Source organism: Dipodomys merriami, unplaced genomic scaffold (assembly GCF_024711535.1).
Source record: "Dipodomys merriami isolate MVZ:Mamm:240054 unplaced genomic scaffold, mDipMer1.0.p SCAF_2, whole genome shotgun sequence".
Classification (NCBI taxonomy): domain Eukaryota; kingdom Metazoa; phylum Chordata; class Mammalia; order Rodentia; family Heteromyidae; genus Dipodomys; species Dipodomys merriami.
This window is the reverse complement of record NW_027203381.1, coordinates 70,841,074-70,857,189: the sequence shown is the minus strand read 5'-3', so window position 1 is coordinate 70,857,189 and position 16,116 is coordinate 70,841,074. Positions and strand designations below refer to the sequence as shown.

Here is a 16,116-nt window from a genome sequence, read left to right as displayed (position 1 = left end):
AGGGGCGTATCCATGCATAGGCATCCGTGCATAGCTGCTACCCAGCACTGTTGACCCTTCATGACAGAATTCCCTGCCTCAACAGAGCCATAGGTTTCTTGGCTCAGTACCCATTCACAGCTCTGGTCCTTTGCAAACAGACTTGTGCACACACTCTTTCTCACCAGCCCCCCAGAACTGCTTGCTGAGGGTCATTCCCTTGTTTGAGGGACTACTGTCACCTCCTAGAGGTTTTGTCCAATACCTCCAACTATGAGTGAGTGTTCCAGCCTGGAAGGATTGACTTTATTGGTTGGAGAAGTGACACCTTCCCTTAGAGGTGAATTTAGGACCCAGACTTGTAAGCCTGTTTTATCCTGGGGGAACTCCTTTCCTGACCCTGCCCTAAAGCAAAAGATAGAACAAAGTTCCTGTTCCAGACTGTCTCCCAGGACCAGGTTCTGACAGTGCTTGTTGTGAAAGAAGGCCATGGCGCCGGTCATACACTGTTCATGACAGATGAGCAGTGCTGTACTCAGTTGTGTGTTTTGTGTATTCTCAAACTTTTCTGGAAAACATGACCTGCCATGCCTGCCCTTAATTTTTAGCTTCATTTCTAACACAGTACCTTTATGTTTTAGGAGGTAAAACAGGAGATAAATCAAAGGCTGACACTTAGTGACTTTCTCATCAAGCCTATTCAGAGAATAACAAAGTACCAGTTGCTCCTCAAGGTAAGAAGCTAAGAGCCTAAGTCCATACTGGAAAAGTGTCTCCTCAGGCCAGAGCCAGTGAGCTTGTGCTCTGATTCTGTCTCCACTCTAGTTCTGAAGGCCTCAACCAGTGAGGCAGGAATGGCTTTCAGCTCACCTGCTGGTCACTGTCAGCTATGTGCCCAGGAAAATTGCAAGACTCTCATTTCTGCCCTTAAAGTTGCTTGTTACTTGATTTTCTTCCTTCAGTTAACTTCTTACTTTATTATAGATGATACCTTTAAAAACTAAAGAATAATCTGGTTGAACCACTACTAAATATCCCCATGCTGCTGATCACATATATGGTATATAACATGTGAACACCGTTATATGTTACAGACTGTGATAGACAATTTGCTCCAGGAAAGTTAGAATGAACTTGTGACTTTAAATGAGCATCATTATTCCACAATACTGTGAAATTGCGGAAATTATGTAATCACTTAATCACAATTTAAAAAAAAAAAAAGAACCTCGGGGAAGGGAGGGAGGGAGGGGATGGTAGGGGGAAAACAATGGAGGAGGTAACAATGTTCAAGAGGAAGTGTACTCATTACCTCACTCATGTAACTGTAACCCTCTGTATAGTATCTTTACAATAAAAAACTAAAGAATAATAATAACAAAAACAGAGTGGAAAACAAGGGAGAAAAGAAGGGAAGGCAGGGCCCTAGAAACATTAGATGAGGACTACCTAAATTTTTATTTATTTATGTATTTATTGGTTTATTTATACTGGGATTTAACTCAAGACCTGGTACCTGCTAGGCAAGTGCTCTGCTACTTGAGCCAAGCCCCAGTCCCTTTGTTTCTAGTTTATTTTCCAGATGGGTTTTCACACTGGATTTTCACAACCTTGTTCCAAACTGTGTTCATCCCACCTCCTAACCAGGATTATAGCTGTGAACCACCACACCTGGCCCTCGATTATATTTCAAACAATAGCTTAATTTGATATTTCTTCTAGAAACATGAGACTAAATGGAAGAGATTGATTTGAATTTTCTTTTCCCATCTTGTCTTAACTTACTTCCCACTTCCTTTGCCCCACTTCTTACCTAGGTTAGAAATTTTGAGTATTCTGTGGTTTTTCTCAATATCATTGTGTCTACTACAGCTCATAATTTTATTTCTCAACTACTACAAACAATTGCCATCTCTACTGGGAGGGGAAGTCTTTGGGGGCATTGTTGCATTTTTATGATGTTTTTCTAGTTCTGTGGCTAGTTTTCTAACTGATTTTGCCCTTCCCTGCTTCCCAGGACTTCCTGAGGTACAGTGAGAAGGCTGGTTTGGAATGTGCAGATATTGAGGTGAGCATTCTGCTTGCAGTGCTTGCTGTTCTTAGGGACCGTGCCAATATGATTTTGTCATTAAAGAAAAAGACTGTCTTGGAGGACTGAAGGTCCAAGGTAATTCCCTTCAAACTCAGCAGTGTGATGAATAGTGAGTGCTAATCAGCACAGAGTATTTTCTAGAACTTGGTTAAAATTTGAGAATTCTGTCCTTGGCTAGCCATGAATCTAACCTCAGTGGAATTCTTCTGGTGGTGGCAGGTGATCTGTAGTGAAAAGGGGTGCTTTTTGACCCCTTTACATCCTGCAGGGATTGGGTGAAATTTCAGGGATTCAACTTGCATTTTACCTATGACTCCAAGTATTATTTGACTCTTAACATATAAAGAATTCCATTTTCACTCCCTCTTCCACACCTAAGTGAAAGTCTTTGTGCCACCATGGGGATTATTTTAAGCCAAAGAGGTTGCAGCCGTTCTGGCAGGTTATTTTAGGTCAGAATCTCTAATATTTCTGGCAAGGCTCTTGCTTGGGCACAGTAGAAACAAGAAAAGAAAGGAAATAGCAAAATGGAAGAAAAGAAAATAAGCCAATGCCCAGTGGTTGGAAAACTATGAACTGGGTAACATCCCCTCCGCACACCCCCCACCCCCTGCCCCACGTGGGTCACTGATAGACATGGAGGCCTGTGGTAATGGCCACCAGCCATGGCCCCTGACCCTCACCTATTAAAAAATAAACCTCTCCCAGTCCTCTGATAGTAGGCTTGCATCTGATAGCTTCTCCTCAAATAAAGGAGGTGAGGTTCCTGTCTTCCAGCCCTGCTTGCCATGAGTTTCCTGCTAGTTACTGCACCTCCTTCTGAGCGACTGTGTCTTTCCTCACAGAAAGCTGTGGAGTTAATGTGCCTTGTTCCCAAACGCTGCAATGACATGATGAATTTGGGGCGCCTGCAGGGCTTTGAGGTGAGTCCTGAGGAATGCTTCTGAGCTCTCTCTCTTCTTAGTAATGGGAGTCCAGGCTAGTGAGACTTGTACCTTTGGAGCCCTGTGTCTTGTCTACTCTGTCCAAACCCTCTGCTGTATAGGGCTGGGACACGTATCTATTTAGAAAGTACACTGATAGGACAGAAACAGAGCCCTTGGCCAAACTGGAACTAGAATTCAAGGAGGTTGGAAAGTCCATAGTTCTTTATAACTGTTTGAATCCAACAATGACCTCTTCCCTCTTCCATATTGATTGAGAATGGGGGGATGTGAGGCATTGCAGAATGGGGCAGGTGTTTGAATGGGAATGTAAACAGTTTTTTTTTTCAGAAGTTAGTTCTGTTGACCAGGTTTTTATAGCGACTGAATTTTTAAGTACTGACCATCTAAAACTTTAAACCATTGTAGGACACATTCCTGTCATTTGAAGAGAGGAATAAAATCTTAAGAAGTGAACATACCAGTTCTCAGGGCTGTAATAACAAAGTACCATAAATTGGACAATTTAAGCTCCAGAAGTGTATCTTCAGTTCTGAAGACTAGAAGTCTGAAATCAAAGTATTGTCAGGGATGGTTCTTCCTGAGGCCTGGGAGAGAAGGACCCATTCCTGGCTTTGCCCCATGACGTATCTGGGACCTCTTCCTGTTCTCCCTGTATCTTCACATCGCTTCCTTCTGGATGAGCCTGTATCCAAATTGCCCATGTTTTTAATAAGAATATCAGTCATAGTCCGTTAAGCCTAAAGACCTCCATCTTCCAGTAAGGTCACTGGAGTGGGGAATGATGGAGGTCACTGGAGGTCACTCTTCATTTCATAACAGTGAAACTTGCGAGAACAAATCCACTTTCCTGAGTTATACTTACTAAGTGACTGTCATTAGTTCATGTCATAAATTAATTGAACATTACATTGAGTATTAGTATGATAAAACTGCAGCTGATGTTGTTATAGACAGGAAGATAATCCTATTTCCCATTATTCTTGCAACCTACTATTTCATGTTTTTTGGAGAGCTAAGATTCCTAAAAGTTGAAATAATTAAGAAATAATTCTCTCTCTCTCTCTCTCTCTCTCTCTCTCTCTCTCTCTCTCTCTCTCTCTCTCTCTCTCTCTCTCTCTCTCTCTCTCTCACACACACACACACACACACACACACACACACACACATAGAAATAAACTAGTAGAGATTTAAGAAAGGGGTAAGTAAAGTTAGAAGCTGTTGGATGTATTCGGTGTGTCTGTCTGTCTGTCTGTCCAGTTGGGTTGTCTTTCTTGCCTTTTCAAGCCTGGCCCGTGGGTCCTCATTAGGTTTCCATGCTTTGTGGTGATAGGCACTGGGGGGCAGAGGGGGGGCAGTCTTTGTTACTATTGGTTTTCATAGGATTTCTGGCTCTCCAAGAGAGATCTGAAGTATTAGCATAAGCAGAGTTACTTCCAATTAATGAATTTTGAGCTCATGTGTGATTTCTCCTTAGTCACACTGAAGGGATTTTTATAGGTGTGGCTTTGTTATTATTCCAAATCTGAGGGTACTGTGAATAAATCAAGTATTCCCTCTTGCTCTTCAACCTTGAAGGCCCCATGTTTTGAATCTGGCTTGGCTTTCTCTGTGTCTCTGCAGGAACTGACTGCTGATAGGAAGAAAGGCATTGGTTTGTGCTCTGACTCAGAGCTCTCTGACTCAACTTAGACTTCAAGTGCATGTGTGTGTCCATATAAGACAACACCCAGGAGTGTGCAATTCTTTTGTGTGTGTGTGTGTGTGTGTGTGTGTGTGTGTGTGTGTGTGTCTTTCTCCCTCTCTCTGGCCAATCCTGGGCCTTGAACTCGGCCTGGGCACTGTCCATGAGCCTCTTTGTGTTCAGGACTAGCACTCTACCACTTGAGCTACAGCACCACTTCCAGCTTTTTGTGAGTAGTTTATTGCAGATAAGAGTCTCAAATATTTTTTCTGCCTGGGCTGGCTTTGAACCATCACCCTCAGATCTCTGCCTCCTGAGTAGCTAATATTACAGGTGTGAGTCACCACCACCACTCCTTTCCCCATCCCTTCTTTTCTCTTTTAAATCAAACCACTGTGAGAATCTGCTAATTGTGAATGTGGCTTCCCTAATGCACACAGAGAGAAGTTCTCATTTTCCCTCTTCCCAAAGCCTCTGCCTTTCCCTGCAGCACTGGCTGCCTATGCCCCATGATGAGGTTCTTGTGTAATATTAATAGAACTTGTAGAGCTTTCCTGGCTAGCTGGTCACTGGCTTAATATTAACTTTGGACCAGAGTAGAGATAAGCCTGTTTGGCTCCTGACCTTGGCTGTAAGGAGCTCTGATCTAAGCAGAGGGCAGGCATTTCTCAAGAACACACAAAAGAAAAATGACCTCTCAATCAGGTAATGTTTGGGATTAGGTATCACATGCAGGAATGTTTGCACTAAAGACCAAAAGTCATCACCCACCAAAGAATGTGTGCATTTCAGAGGAGGCCCTCTGATTACTCTCCCAGGTGGCAGGGTCTTTTTATTGCAAAACAATTTTTTAAAAAAGCAAGGCATTCTAATAGTTTCTGTGAAGACTTGCTAGTTGTGGCATATTTATTCCCTTTAAAGCTGTCTCTAAAAGTCTCATTAGAAACGGGCAAAGCAACTATGTTCTTCCACCTGCAATGGCTAATGTGTAGCTCATGGTAACAAGGTAGCTGGAGTCCTTTTAAGAAGGCTCCCAGGACTCAGAAAATATCTACCAGTTTATAAAATAGGCAACCCTGTCTGGAGTGTCCCTAACTTTACCTGTTGGTCTTCGCAGGAGACTAAGATTTCAAAATATCCTCATCCTAACCAATAGAAAAATGAGAGGGGCAGGACTCATCAGCTTATTTGACAGCCTCCCTGTACTACAGCCCTTGGCTTATAAATTGGTTCCTGGTTCTTGGCCATGAGGGCACCCCAGGTCCTTGGCTCATGCCACTAGGGAGCCAGATAGGTACAGTGCACAGAGCTACAAGGGTTGAAAGGCTACTTCTAGTTCCAAGTATCACTTAATTTCCATTTTTTACTTTAAAAAAAATGAGTGTCCAGGGTAATTTGCAATTCCTTTTTTAGGTAATTATTCTACCTTCCTCTGGATTTTTCTGGAGCTCTTTTTTTTTCTTTTGTTTTTAGTGGTTCCTGCTCCTCCTTTCTGTTTTTCTCTAGAGCTCTTACATGAATAGGAAAATGGTGGTGGTGTCCCTGGACATGTGGATGGATCTCAATTCAGTATCTTACTAGAGTCCCAAGCTTTTTGGTGTGTCATATCCGTTGCTCACATCCCCAGAGGGGAAGATCATGCGGCTTGAGAAGGCTGAAGTTGTCTCCCAGCCTCACTGACTTTTCTGGGCCTCTCTCTCTCTCTCTCTGTCAGGGTACCCTGACTGCCCAGGGCAAGCTACTGCAGCAGGACACGTTCTACGTGATTGAGCTGGATGCCGGCATGCAGTCCCGGACCAAGGAGAGACGTGTATTCCTCTTTGAGCAGATTGTCATCTTCAGTGAACTGCTCAGGAAGGGCTCCCTCACCCCCGGCTACATGTTCAAGAGGAGCATTAAGGTGAGGTGCTGATGGGAAGAGCCAGTCTCTCAGAGATGCTTCTCTCCTATGGGGCAGGGGAGGACCCAGAACCTTGGCCTAAATAACCTGCCATTGTGAAGGCTGAAGGAGCAGCTGTGATCAGGCTGAGGGCCAGTCTCCAGCATGATTCTGCATGTTCCTATAGACAAAAGTCAGAGAATTTACTGATAGATCCAAGGCACAATTTTGAAAGTTCTCAAATAAAAACTTTTAGGTACAGCTGGGCACGAGTAGCTCACACCTATAATCCTAGCTACAAGAGGTCTAAGATCTGAAGATCACAGTTCAAAGTCAGCCTGGGCAGAGAAGTCCATGAGACTATTATCTCCTATTAACTAGCAAAAAGCCAGCCAATGGAGTATGGCTCAAGTGGTAGAATACCATCTTTAAGCAAAAAAGCTCTAGTACCAGCACAACTTTTTTAAAAACAATTTTTTGAGGTACAGTAATTCTTTGCTGACTTTTTTTCTTTTTAATCGGTTGTGGGGCTTGAACTCTGGGCTTGGGCACTGTCCCTGAACTCTTTAGCTCAAGGCAAGCACTCTACCACTGGAGCCACAACACCATTTCCAGTTTTCTGGTGGTTTAATTGGAGATAAGAATCTCCTGAAGCCGGGCGCTGGTGTCTCACGCCTGTAATCCTAGCTACTCAGGTGGCTGAGATCTGAGGATCACGGTTCAAAGCCAGCCCAGGTTTATCTCCAGTAAACCACTAGAAAACCAGAAGTGGCACTGTGGCTCAAGTGGTAGAGCAAGCACTCACCTTGAGCTGAAGAGCACAGGGATAGCTCTCAGGCCCAGAGTTGAAGCCCCACGACCAACAAAAAAAAAGACTTTTGTGCTGGCTGGCTTTGAACCACAATCCTCAGAGCTCAGCCTCCTGAGTGGCTAGAATTACAGGTGTGAGCCACCAGCGTCCAGCTAGTTGCTGACTTTTTTAAACTACATAAGCATGAAAAAGATGAACTCATTTTCTTTCAGATGAATTACTTGGTCCTGGAGGAGAATGTGGACAATGACCCCTGCAAATTTGCACTCATGAACCGAGAGACTTCTGAGAGGGTCATTCTGCAAGCTGCCAACTCAGACATCCAGCAGGCATGGGTACAGGACATAAACCAAGTCTTAGAAACACAGAGGGACTTCTTAAATGGTACGTGCTGGACCTTGTCCCCTTTCAGGGGACTCCATACCATTCTCTTTTTTTGTCAGTTGTGGGGCTTGAACTCTGGGCCGAGGCACTTTCCCTCAGCTCTTCAGCTCAAGGCAAGTGCTCTACCACTTGAACCACAGCACCACTTCTGGTTTTCTTGTGGTTTATTGGAGATAAGAGTCTCACAGACATTTCCTGCCCAAGCTGGCTTTGAACCACGATCCTCAGATCTCAGCCTCCTGAGTAGCTAGGATTACAGGCATGAGCCACCAGCGCCCAGCCTTCATACCATTCTTAAGCCTCATGGGGACTAAAGAGACTAGACCACACTTTACGTGTACTCCAACCTTTTAGTTTCAGAAACACACACTAAAATTCTTCTAACCCTAAATACATAAATGGAACAGATAAGATAGGGTATAAGAACGAAGTCCTGTCTTTCTGATAGAAGAGAAATTCTTTTGTATTCTATGCATAGCTATGGCCTCCACTACCAGCTGGTGATAATTTTGGCAATAGTGTGAGTTGTGCACACCCTCTGTGTCACAGGGCCAGCATTAGTGAAACTTGTTTTTTCACTGAAGGCTGATGGCTGGTCCCCAAAACTTTCCAGTACACACTGTTGATTATACAGAGAATGTAGCACTCCAGGGACCCTATAGGGGTCCCCTAAGAAGTTGAGACTAGAGTTGCTACCTTGTTTATGTTTGGTTTTCACTCCTGCTGGGATTTCTTCATATTTAGTGTGTGAAAGGAGGTATGCAGTTTTAAATGAGTGCTGATCATCTGAGTTGGTAGGATCAGAAATCTATGGAGCCAAGATGGAGTTTGAAGTTGAGACCTAAAGGGAATCAGTAAGGAAGTATATCTAAAGACTCAGCAGCACATGTCTGCATGTGTATACACACACACACACACACACACACACACACACACATACACATGTTCACACATTCACACACACACATTTAGACACACACACACACAGCTACAGATGCATCAACCCTTGCCTATCCTGAAATCTGTACTATTTTAACATATACTCACATATTTTAACACATACTCACATATACCTGCACATACTCACATATACCTGCACATGTGTGTGCACACAGGACCACCATAGATGTCTCATCTCTTCTTAGCAATGCAGTACTGAAGATTGTAGTGTATGCACTCACACATACATGGGTATACAGGATCATCCTTGGGTGCATCCCTTCTTTCCTGTACTGAGATCATACAATGTGCCCTTTATCCTTGCACATGTACACACTCTCATGGTCCCTCCCTTGGTCTGTCACCTCTTCTTGCCAAGGATCTTGACTCCTTTTACTGCCACAAATAGAGCATGTGCCAGGTGTCTATCATGGAAATGAGTGCTATGGGCAAAAGTAAGTAATGACTTCCTAATCCAGGTCCTTGGGCAAAGGACTCAGTACACTGCAGTGTCAGCTTACTTCATGGTAAGGAATTTGACACGTTTTATTTATTTACTTATGTATTCAGCTATTTTGTGCTAGTAAAAGGAAGGGAGGGGAGGAGAAAGGAAAAGAGAGGAGAGAGGGAGAGAGTAAAAAGGGAGGGAGGTGGAGAGGGAGAGGAGAGAAACATACTATTTTCAAATGGTTGAGCATAATTATTTCATACAACCAGGTTATACCAAAAGCCTAGTGATAGATATTGAGTCATAAATTCAGTTTAATAAGACTAATTATCAAGTAAGTACACTTAAGTACCTCTTCAATGTACTTAAAACTTGGAACTGTATTGCTTTGGGCATAGTCAATGATCTAGAATGGTCCCGGAAGACCTTTCTTCTAATTATACTGAAGTAAGGATATTGCTGAACTAGGTTATCATTACCTAAATATTTAATGTCCCCAGAAAGCTCCCCAAGGCAGGGGCTATGTTCTGGCAGACCCGTTAATACTGTGACACACTGAAGTGAACAGGATGTGGTAATGAACAAAGCTAGGCTTTTACTTACATGCGTGCAGAGTCTCAGGCAATCTCTCTCCTGAGATCTCAAAGAGAAAGGAGTGTGCCCTGTGTTTAGTTCTATTGAAATGTGGAGCTATGGCTGTGAAAAAATCCTTATAACTGAAAGTCTCGTGGCTCCAGCTGTTAACCTACTTAAATATATGCTACAGTGAACACCAATAAAAGTGACATAATCAGGACAGTCCTGGAAGTACTTTGCACAGAAGGACTGGGTAGCATTTGCCTGGCTGCACCTCTTTAGTGCTCAGATCTAGAACTTTGTGTCTTAAACTCAGTAAAGCAAAGCTCATATCTTTCTGTTCAAATCCTGTGTTGTGAGTTGCCTTCCCTCCTCCCAGTGTCCAATCTGAGTCACTTCCATTCCTACTAATGTTTCCCAGCTATATTGCCAACCTCCACCTTTTCCTGACTTGTTAGGCCTTGCTTCTTGTTTATTACTATCTCATGACTTTTGAATCAGACCAGAAGTCTTTATCTCTTCTCCAGTCCATCTGCTAACTGCTCTAAGATTACGTGGTTCTGATAGGGCTGGGAAGGTGGCTCAGCCGATTATGCAGTTTGATTTTAAACTTTAAGCAGGTGGCAAATGCTTAGAGTTCCAGATTTCAAGAGGCTGAGACAAGACAATTGTAAGTTCCAGGCCAACCTAGACTACATAGTTCAAAGGCTACCCTCAGCTACATAGCAATACCCTGTCTCAAAAACCCAAGGGCTGAGGATATCTGTTGCCCATCATGCTCAAGACCCCTGAGTTCAGTCTCCAGGACTACAAAAAGACAGGAAAAAAAAAAGATTTTAAAGTTCATTTAATATACCTTATATAATCTACAGAGTAAAGTCCAGCCTTACCAGACTAGCTTTCTGGATCTTCCATATCATGTGCCCCCATCTTCCCTGATCTGTCCAGTCTCCTCTCCCTCAATCAGGCCTTAGGTTCTAAGTAATGAGAGTGTAGCCCTTCTTCCATACTGCAGAGTTTAAATGTCAGGGTGGCAGTCAGCCCTTCCTGAAGCTCTTTATTACATTCTTCATTCCTAGACACATATACCTATGCAAGTGTATACATATTACATAACCTAATCTCTAAAAAGGGTAGTGCTTTACCCTTCAAATATGGTATGATTTTGCTTTTGTATTTTTGTTGCTTAAGTAGTGGTCTGATTTCCACAGTTCCTTAAAAACAAGTATCTATTATAAATTGACATGTTGAATTGAAACCCTTTTGTACAACTACTTACTTTTTTTTTTTTTTTGCCGGTTGTGGGGCCTGAACTCTGGGCCTGGGCGCTGTCCCTCAGCTTTTCAGCTCAAGGCTAGCACCTACCACTAGAGCCACAGCACCACTTCCAGCTTTTTCTGCTTTATGTAGTGCTGAGGAATCGAACCCAGGGCCTCATTCATGCAAAGCAAACATTCTACCACTGAGCCACCTTCCCAGACCTTAAAGACAATTTTTTTAAAGTATCTTCCTCATGCCTAACACAAAGCCTGACACCTAGTAGACCTCTGTGTACTTATTGGATTCCCAAGGCTGAGAAAAACTCTCATCTTACCTACAGCACTTCAGTCTCCCATTGAGTATCAACGGAAAGAAAGGAACTCAGCCGTGATGCGGTCCCAGCCTGCCAGGGCTCCCCAGGCCAGCCCTAGGCCCTACTCCTCTGTTCCCATGGGCTCAGAGAAGCCTCCAAAGGGCTCCAGCTACAACCCACCTCTGCCACCTCTGAAGATATCTACCTCCAATGGCAGTCCAGGGTTCGACTACCACCAGTCTGGGGACAAGTTTGAGGCCAGCAAGGTAAGAGCAGCTTGTTGTTCTGCCCTATCACCAGAAAGGCATGGAGAAGGTGATGGTTCGTGTGTGTATACAAGAAGCCAGGTTCCATAATCCACAGTTCTATCACCATCATGACGATCAATATATTTCACCATAGGCCTAGCCTACACAGCTGGTTTGACCCTAAAATGTAGTTGGAGCAGGAAAGAAATGGGAAAATTCTAGATTCAGAATTAGGTGATCTGATGTTTACTCCAAACTCTTCACTTGCTTTTGCCAAGTGCTGGTGGCTTACTCCTCATAAGCCACCTTACTCCTCCTCTTACTACTCAGGAGGCTGAGATCCGAGAGATCAAGGTTTGAAGGCAGCCCCAAAGAAAAGTCTGAGACTCTTATCTCCACTAAACTACTCAAAAAAAAGCCAGAAGTGAACATCTCATGGACAGCACCCAGGCCCTGAGTTCAAGCCCCAGGACCTGAACACACACACAAAAAATCCTTAGTATGGCACCCTATAATTCCAGCCACTCAGAAAGCTGCGGCAGGAGTTGTTTGGATTCCAGACTACATCAGGTAATGTTAGCAAAACCATATCTCAAAGCAAAATATAAACAGAGGGTTGGGATTGTGGCTCAAATGGTAGAGCACTTTCCTAGCAAGCACAAGGACCTGGGTTCAATCCCTAGTACCACCAAAAAGTTCAAATGAGTTCATCAGGCCTCAATTGTCTTTAGAACTCAGTGAGTCTATGAGTAGGAATAGTTGCATTTTGTCCTACATCCAATTTTGTTGTTTCATTCTCCCCCCCCCCATTGATATTAATTTTGTTGAAACTAATTATTGATATCCAAGTAACTGTACCAATCTGTCTCATCACATGACCTGGAAATGATTTTCCACCCTAACAAACCCTGTCTTTAGGAATCACTTGAAGTCACTTTAGCATTTGTCAACATATTCAAGGGTTTCTGGCTGTCACCAAACTGTAGGAAATTGCTGGGTGTCTTAAAGAGTTTCAGGTCTGGCCAGGCGCTGGTGGCTCACGCCTGTAATCCTAGCTACTCAGGAGGCTAAGATCTGAGGATCATGGGTCAAAGTGAGCCCAGGCAGGAAAGTCCATGAGACTCCTGTCTTCAGTTAACCACCAGAAAACTGGAAGTGGCACTGGTGTTCACCTTGAGCTGAAGAGCTCAGGGACAGTGCCCAGGCCCAGAGTTCAAGCCACACGACCCCCCCCCCCCCCACACACACACACAAAGGTTTCAGGACTGCCTAGAAGTAACTACTCTGGTGTAAAATTACATGGCTCTTCTTCCTGTATTAGTAAGTGTGAGGATGGGAGTTCTATTCCACAGGTAGTTAGGTCAGGGCAAGTCAGAGCCTTGTCTTTGAATTGAATAAAGATGTTAGTTTACTCTTGTGTCAGAGTCAGGATATACAGTATAGCCAACTGATGGTTTTCAAAAGGGAAAAAATAATATCCAAGGGTCTATGTCCTATGCATAGGGGAGGATTATGAGCCCTGGCCTGACCTTTGCCTCACCTCATTCTGCCTAGGTACTTATATGTCCATGTGCTGATGCCAGCTTCTTCCTGCCATTATAATGCAAGAGAATGCTGGTGGGAAGGTTGCATGCTAAAACAGGGCTTTGAGGTCAATGGTGTATTCATACCTTTGCCTGCTCTCTAGCTAGACAGTATCTGTATCTGTTTACCTTGATTATAATATTGTCTGAAGCATTGCTATAAAAATACAAAGCATGTTTGTGAACATAATGTCATCACTCAAGGAGTATCCTGGCTATTGTATATCCCTCTAGTGGGAGAGCTAGCTTTTAATCATGCAGCAGGGTGCGGAGCTTTCCCACATGAACCAGTCTCTCAGCACCAGTGTCCCTCTCTCCGTCTCCCAGCAGAACGACCTCGGAGGCTGCAATGGGACCTCATCCATGGCAGTGATCAAAGATTACTATGCACTGAAGGAGAATGAAATATGTGTGAGCCAAGGTGAGGTGGTCCAGGTCCTCGCCGTCAACCAGCAGAACATGTGCCTGGTATACCAGCCTGCCAGCGATCATTCCCCAGCCGCCGAGGGCTGGGTTCCGGGCAACATCCTAGCACCCCTCACCAAAGCCACAGCAGCAGCAGAAAGTAGTGACGGGAGCATCAAGTAAGTGCCTTGCTGGCTTCCCTGGGAAAGGAGTATGTGGATTAAAAAAAAAAAAAGACATAAAAATGTAAACACACAGTGGGGAATTACTGCTGCTTATTCTGGACAGTGCCACTCACAGTGTGAGTGACCGTACACGCACCCACAGCTTGGGACAACCAGACTAGATCTTTCTGGGGTGGTTTTGGTGGTGGTCGTGGTGGTTTTTCCTTCCGTTTCCTTTATAATTTTCTGTTTATTTTTCCCCCTCTTTTTTTCCCCCTACTTCTTAAGAAAAGAACCCTACTGAAACCCTAGGTGACAAAAGATATACCTTCTGTTGCTACATTTGACCTACCACGGGACTCACTGGACTGGACTTCTATTTATATTGTATGAAGTTATTGATATATATATTTTTTGATTGACACCCAAAAACAACCTTAGCACACACTGCCAGACCTGGACAGGTCAGAGGCCTGCTGCTTCTCCCAGAAGAGAGGGAAACTTTTTGGTTGTCGATGGCAAATCCTCTGTACAGATTGTAACTTTTTTTTTTTAATTTCCTCCCTCCCCTGTCATTTTAATATATGTTCATGGTCATTTGTAAGATAATTTCTTTTTCCTTGTTTTGGTTGCAAAGACCCTTCCAATCACATTCCTGTATAAAGTATTTTGCACTATTTAAAGAAACCCATATGGATGAAGTCAGGCTGTGCAATATAATGGAGAGACACAATGGTCATCATTGTACCTGTAATGTAACTAATAATTTTAAATGTACTATTTTAAATATGTAAAATAAATTTTCACCATGAGCATGTTTTAATGAGGTTAAAGACTAGTGGACCCTTTTTCCCCCTATTGATATCTTTCTCAGACTTTTAAATTTGCAAATGGTTCTCTTCTTTTTTTTTTTTAATCTTGTCTATATTTTAGGAGTTGGTTGGATACATCGGCAGGGGTTTTTTTTTGGTACATAACAAGTGTTTTTATTGCTGAAGTGCCGGCTCTAGGCCTTCCTCCACACAACCCCTGTGGTTTTTCTTTGACTTCCAAGATGAGGAAGGATACTGACCAGCAGGTTCCCGGCAACTGGGCAACCTTGATTTGCTGATGTGAATGGACAGCTAGAATAGATGGTGTGTGTTGGCTTGCTTTTCCCCATTGTCCTCCATACCCATGGAAGGGACACAAGGTGTCCAAGCAGCAACACCAGTTTGGCTTTTCCTCTAGGTCACAGGATGGAAACTAATAGAAAGAGTGACCTTTTTTCTAGGTCACTGATAGAAATTCCTGTCACCTTGGACTCACCAGGTAACTGCAGGAAATCAGCAGTGGCCTATAAGATGAAATACGCCTAGTCCATTTTCTTCTGAAAATATTTGGTTTGGGTGCCTTTGGGGACCTTGGGAGTCAAGGCCCTTGGAACCTTGGAGATCTTGCAGAGCTAACTCTTAATGGTTTCTTTTCTCCTTACCCAGGCACTAAGTATATCTTCCTCTTCACCGTTGGGTCTGTTGGCCCCATATTTCCATTTTCCATGAGAGGGCAGGGAAGAGCCTAGGAAATGGGAACAGATTGAAATACACACTGGTCCTTTGAGCCCTGGCCAGCTGCTCTTACACAAGGGTGGCAGTGGAAGTGAGCAACTGACTAAATGTAATGTCAGTGTTTATCAGCAAAGGCTGCTCACCACACCTCCCCGGGGCCTGCTGTGACCACAGGGTCAGCATTGGTTATGTTACCCACAGGATAAATGTCACAGAAACCCTGTGTCCACATCAGTCCCCAGGCTTTCAGCCAGGAGATGGAAACACCCCAAACCATGCTGACGTGTTCTTCTGGGAAGAAGCATCTGAAATTGAGCCTGTCTTGCCACTTGTGCTGTTCTGGTTTCCCTTCTGAACGTTATTTTTAACACTCCTCATTTATCACCAAGCATCCTAAGGAACCTGGAGGGTGGCAGTAGCGTAGAACACACCCACACGCACACACATGAACACAGTGTCCTCTGCCCAGGGATATGGGTTTGGAGGTGAAGATATGACCCAAAGTCTGCAGTCCATACCGTTGGAGATCAAAACCACTTCCATTCCTGGTTCTCTCCTTACCAGGCACTAAGTACATCTTCCTCTTCACCTTTGGGTCTGTTGTCCCATATTCCCATTTTCCATGAGAGGGCAGGGAAGAGACAGAGCAATTGGGGTACAGTGCCTACAGAGCCTGCCAATCAGAAGGTACAAGACAAAACTAAGCCTTCTGAAGAAGCCCATTTTCCCAAAATTGTTTCTTCCTCCTCAGGTTACTTTTGGGCCTGTGTATTCAGTAATGAGTATTTTTGACAAGATTCCTGAGGTAGTATATGGAGTTCTATGGAGGACTAAGCCATTCTGTTTTACAGTATATGCCT

The 16,116-nt window shown here is 43.8% G+C and overlaps 1 protein-coding gene across 18 annotated transcripts in view; it reads left to right on the top strand.

The window, feature by feature from the left end:
• The window catches only part of Kalrn (kalirin RhoGEF kinase), a 611,632-nt gene that overhangs the window by 557,839 nt on the left and 37,677 nt on the right, over positions 1-16,116 (top strand). For 9 of the 18 annotated variants that reach the window (XM_070030027.1, XM_070030026.1, XM_070030024.1 and 6 more), the window contains 7 exons: positions 621-713; positions 1,997-2,047; positions 2,917-2,994; positions 6,414-6,599; positions 7,602-7,773; positions 11,337-11,575; positions 13,468-13,724. In XM_070030027.1, coding sequence (XP_069886128.1) covers positions 621-713; positions 1,997-2,047; positions 2,917-2,994; positions 6,414-6,599; positions 7,602-7,773; positions 11,337-11,575; positions 13,468-13,724 — 1,076 coding nt within the window. Of the gene's footprint in view, positions 1-620; positions 714-1,996; positions 2,048-2,916; positions 2,995-6,413; positions 6,600-7,601; positions 7,774-11,336; positions 11,576-13,467; positions 13,729-13,997; positions 14,522-16,116 lie in introns of those variants that run through there. The other 9 variants (XM_070030022.1, XM_070030019.1, XM_070030023.1 and 6 more) reach the window with 5 other exon arrangements.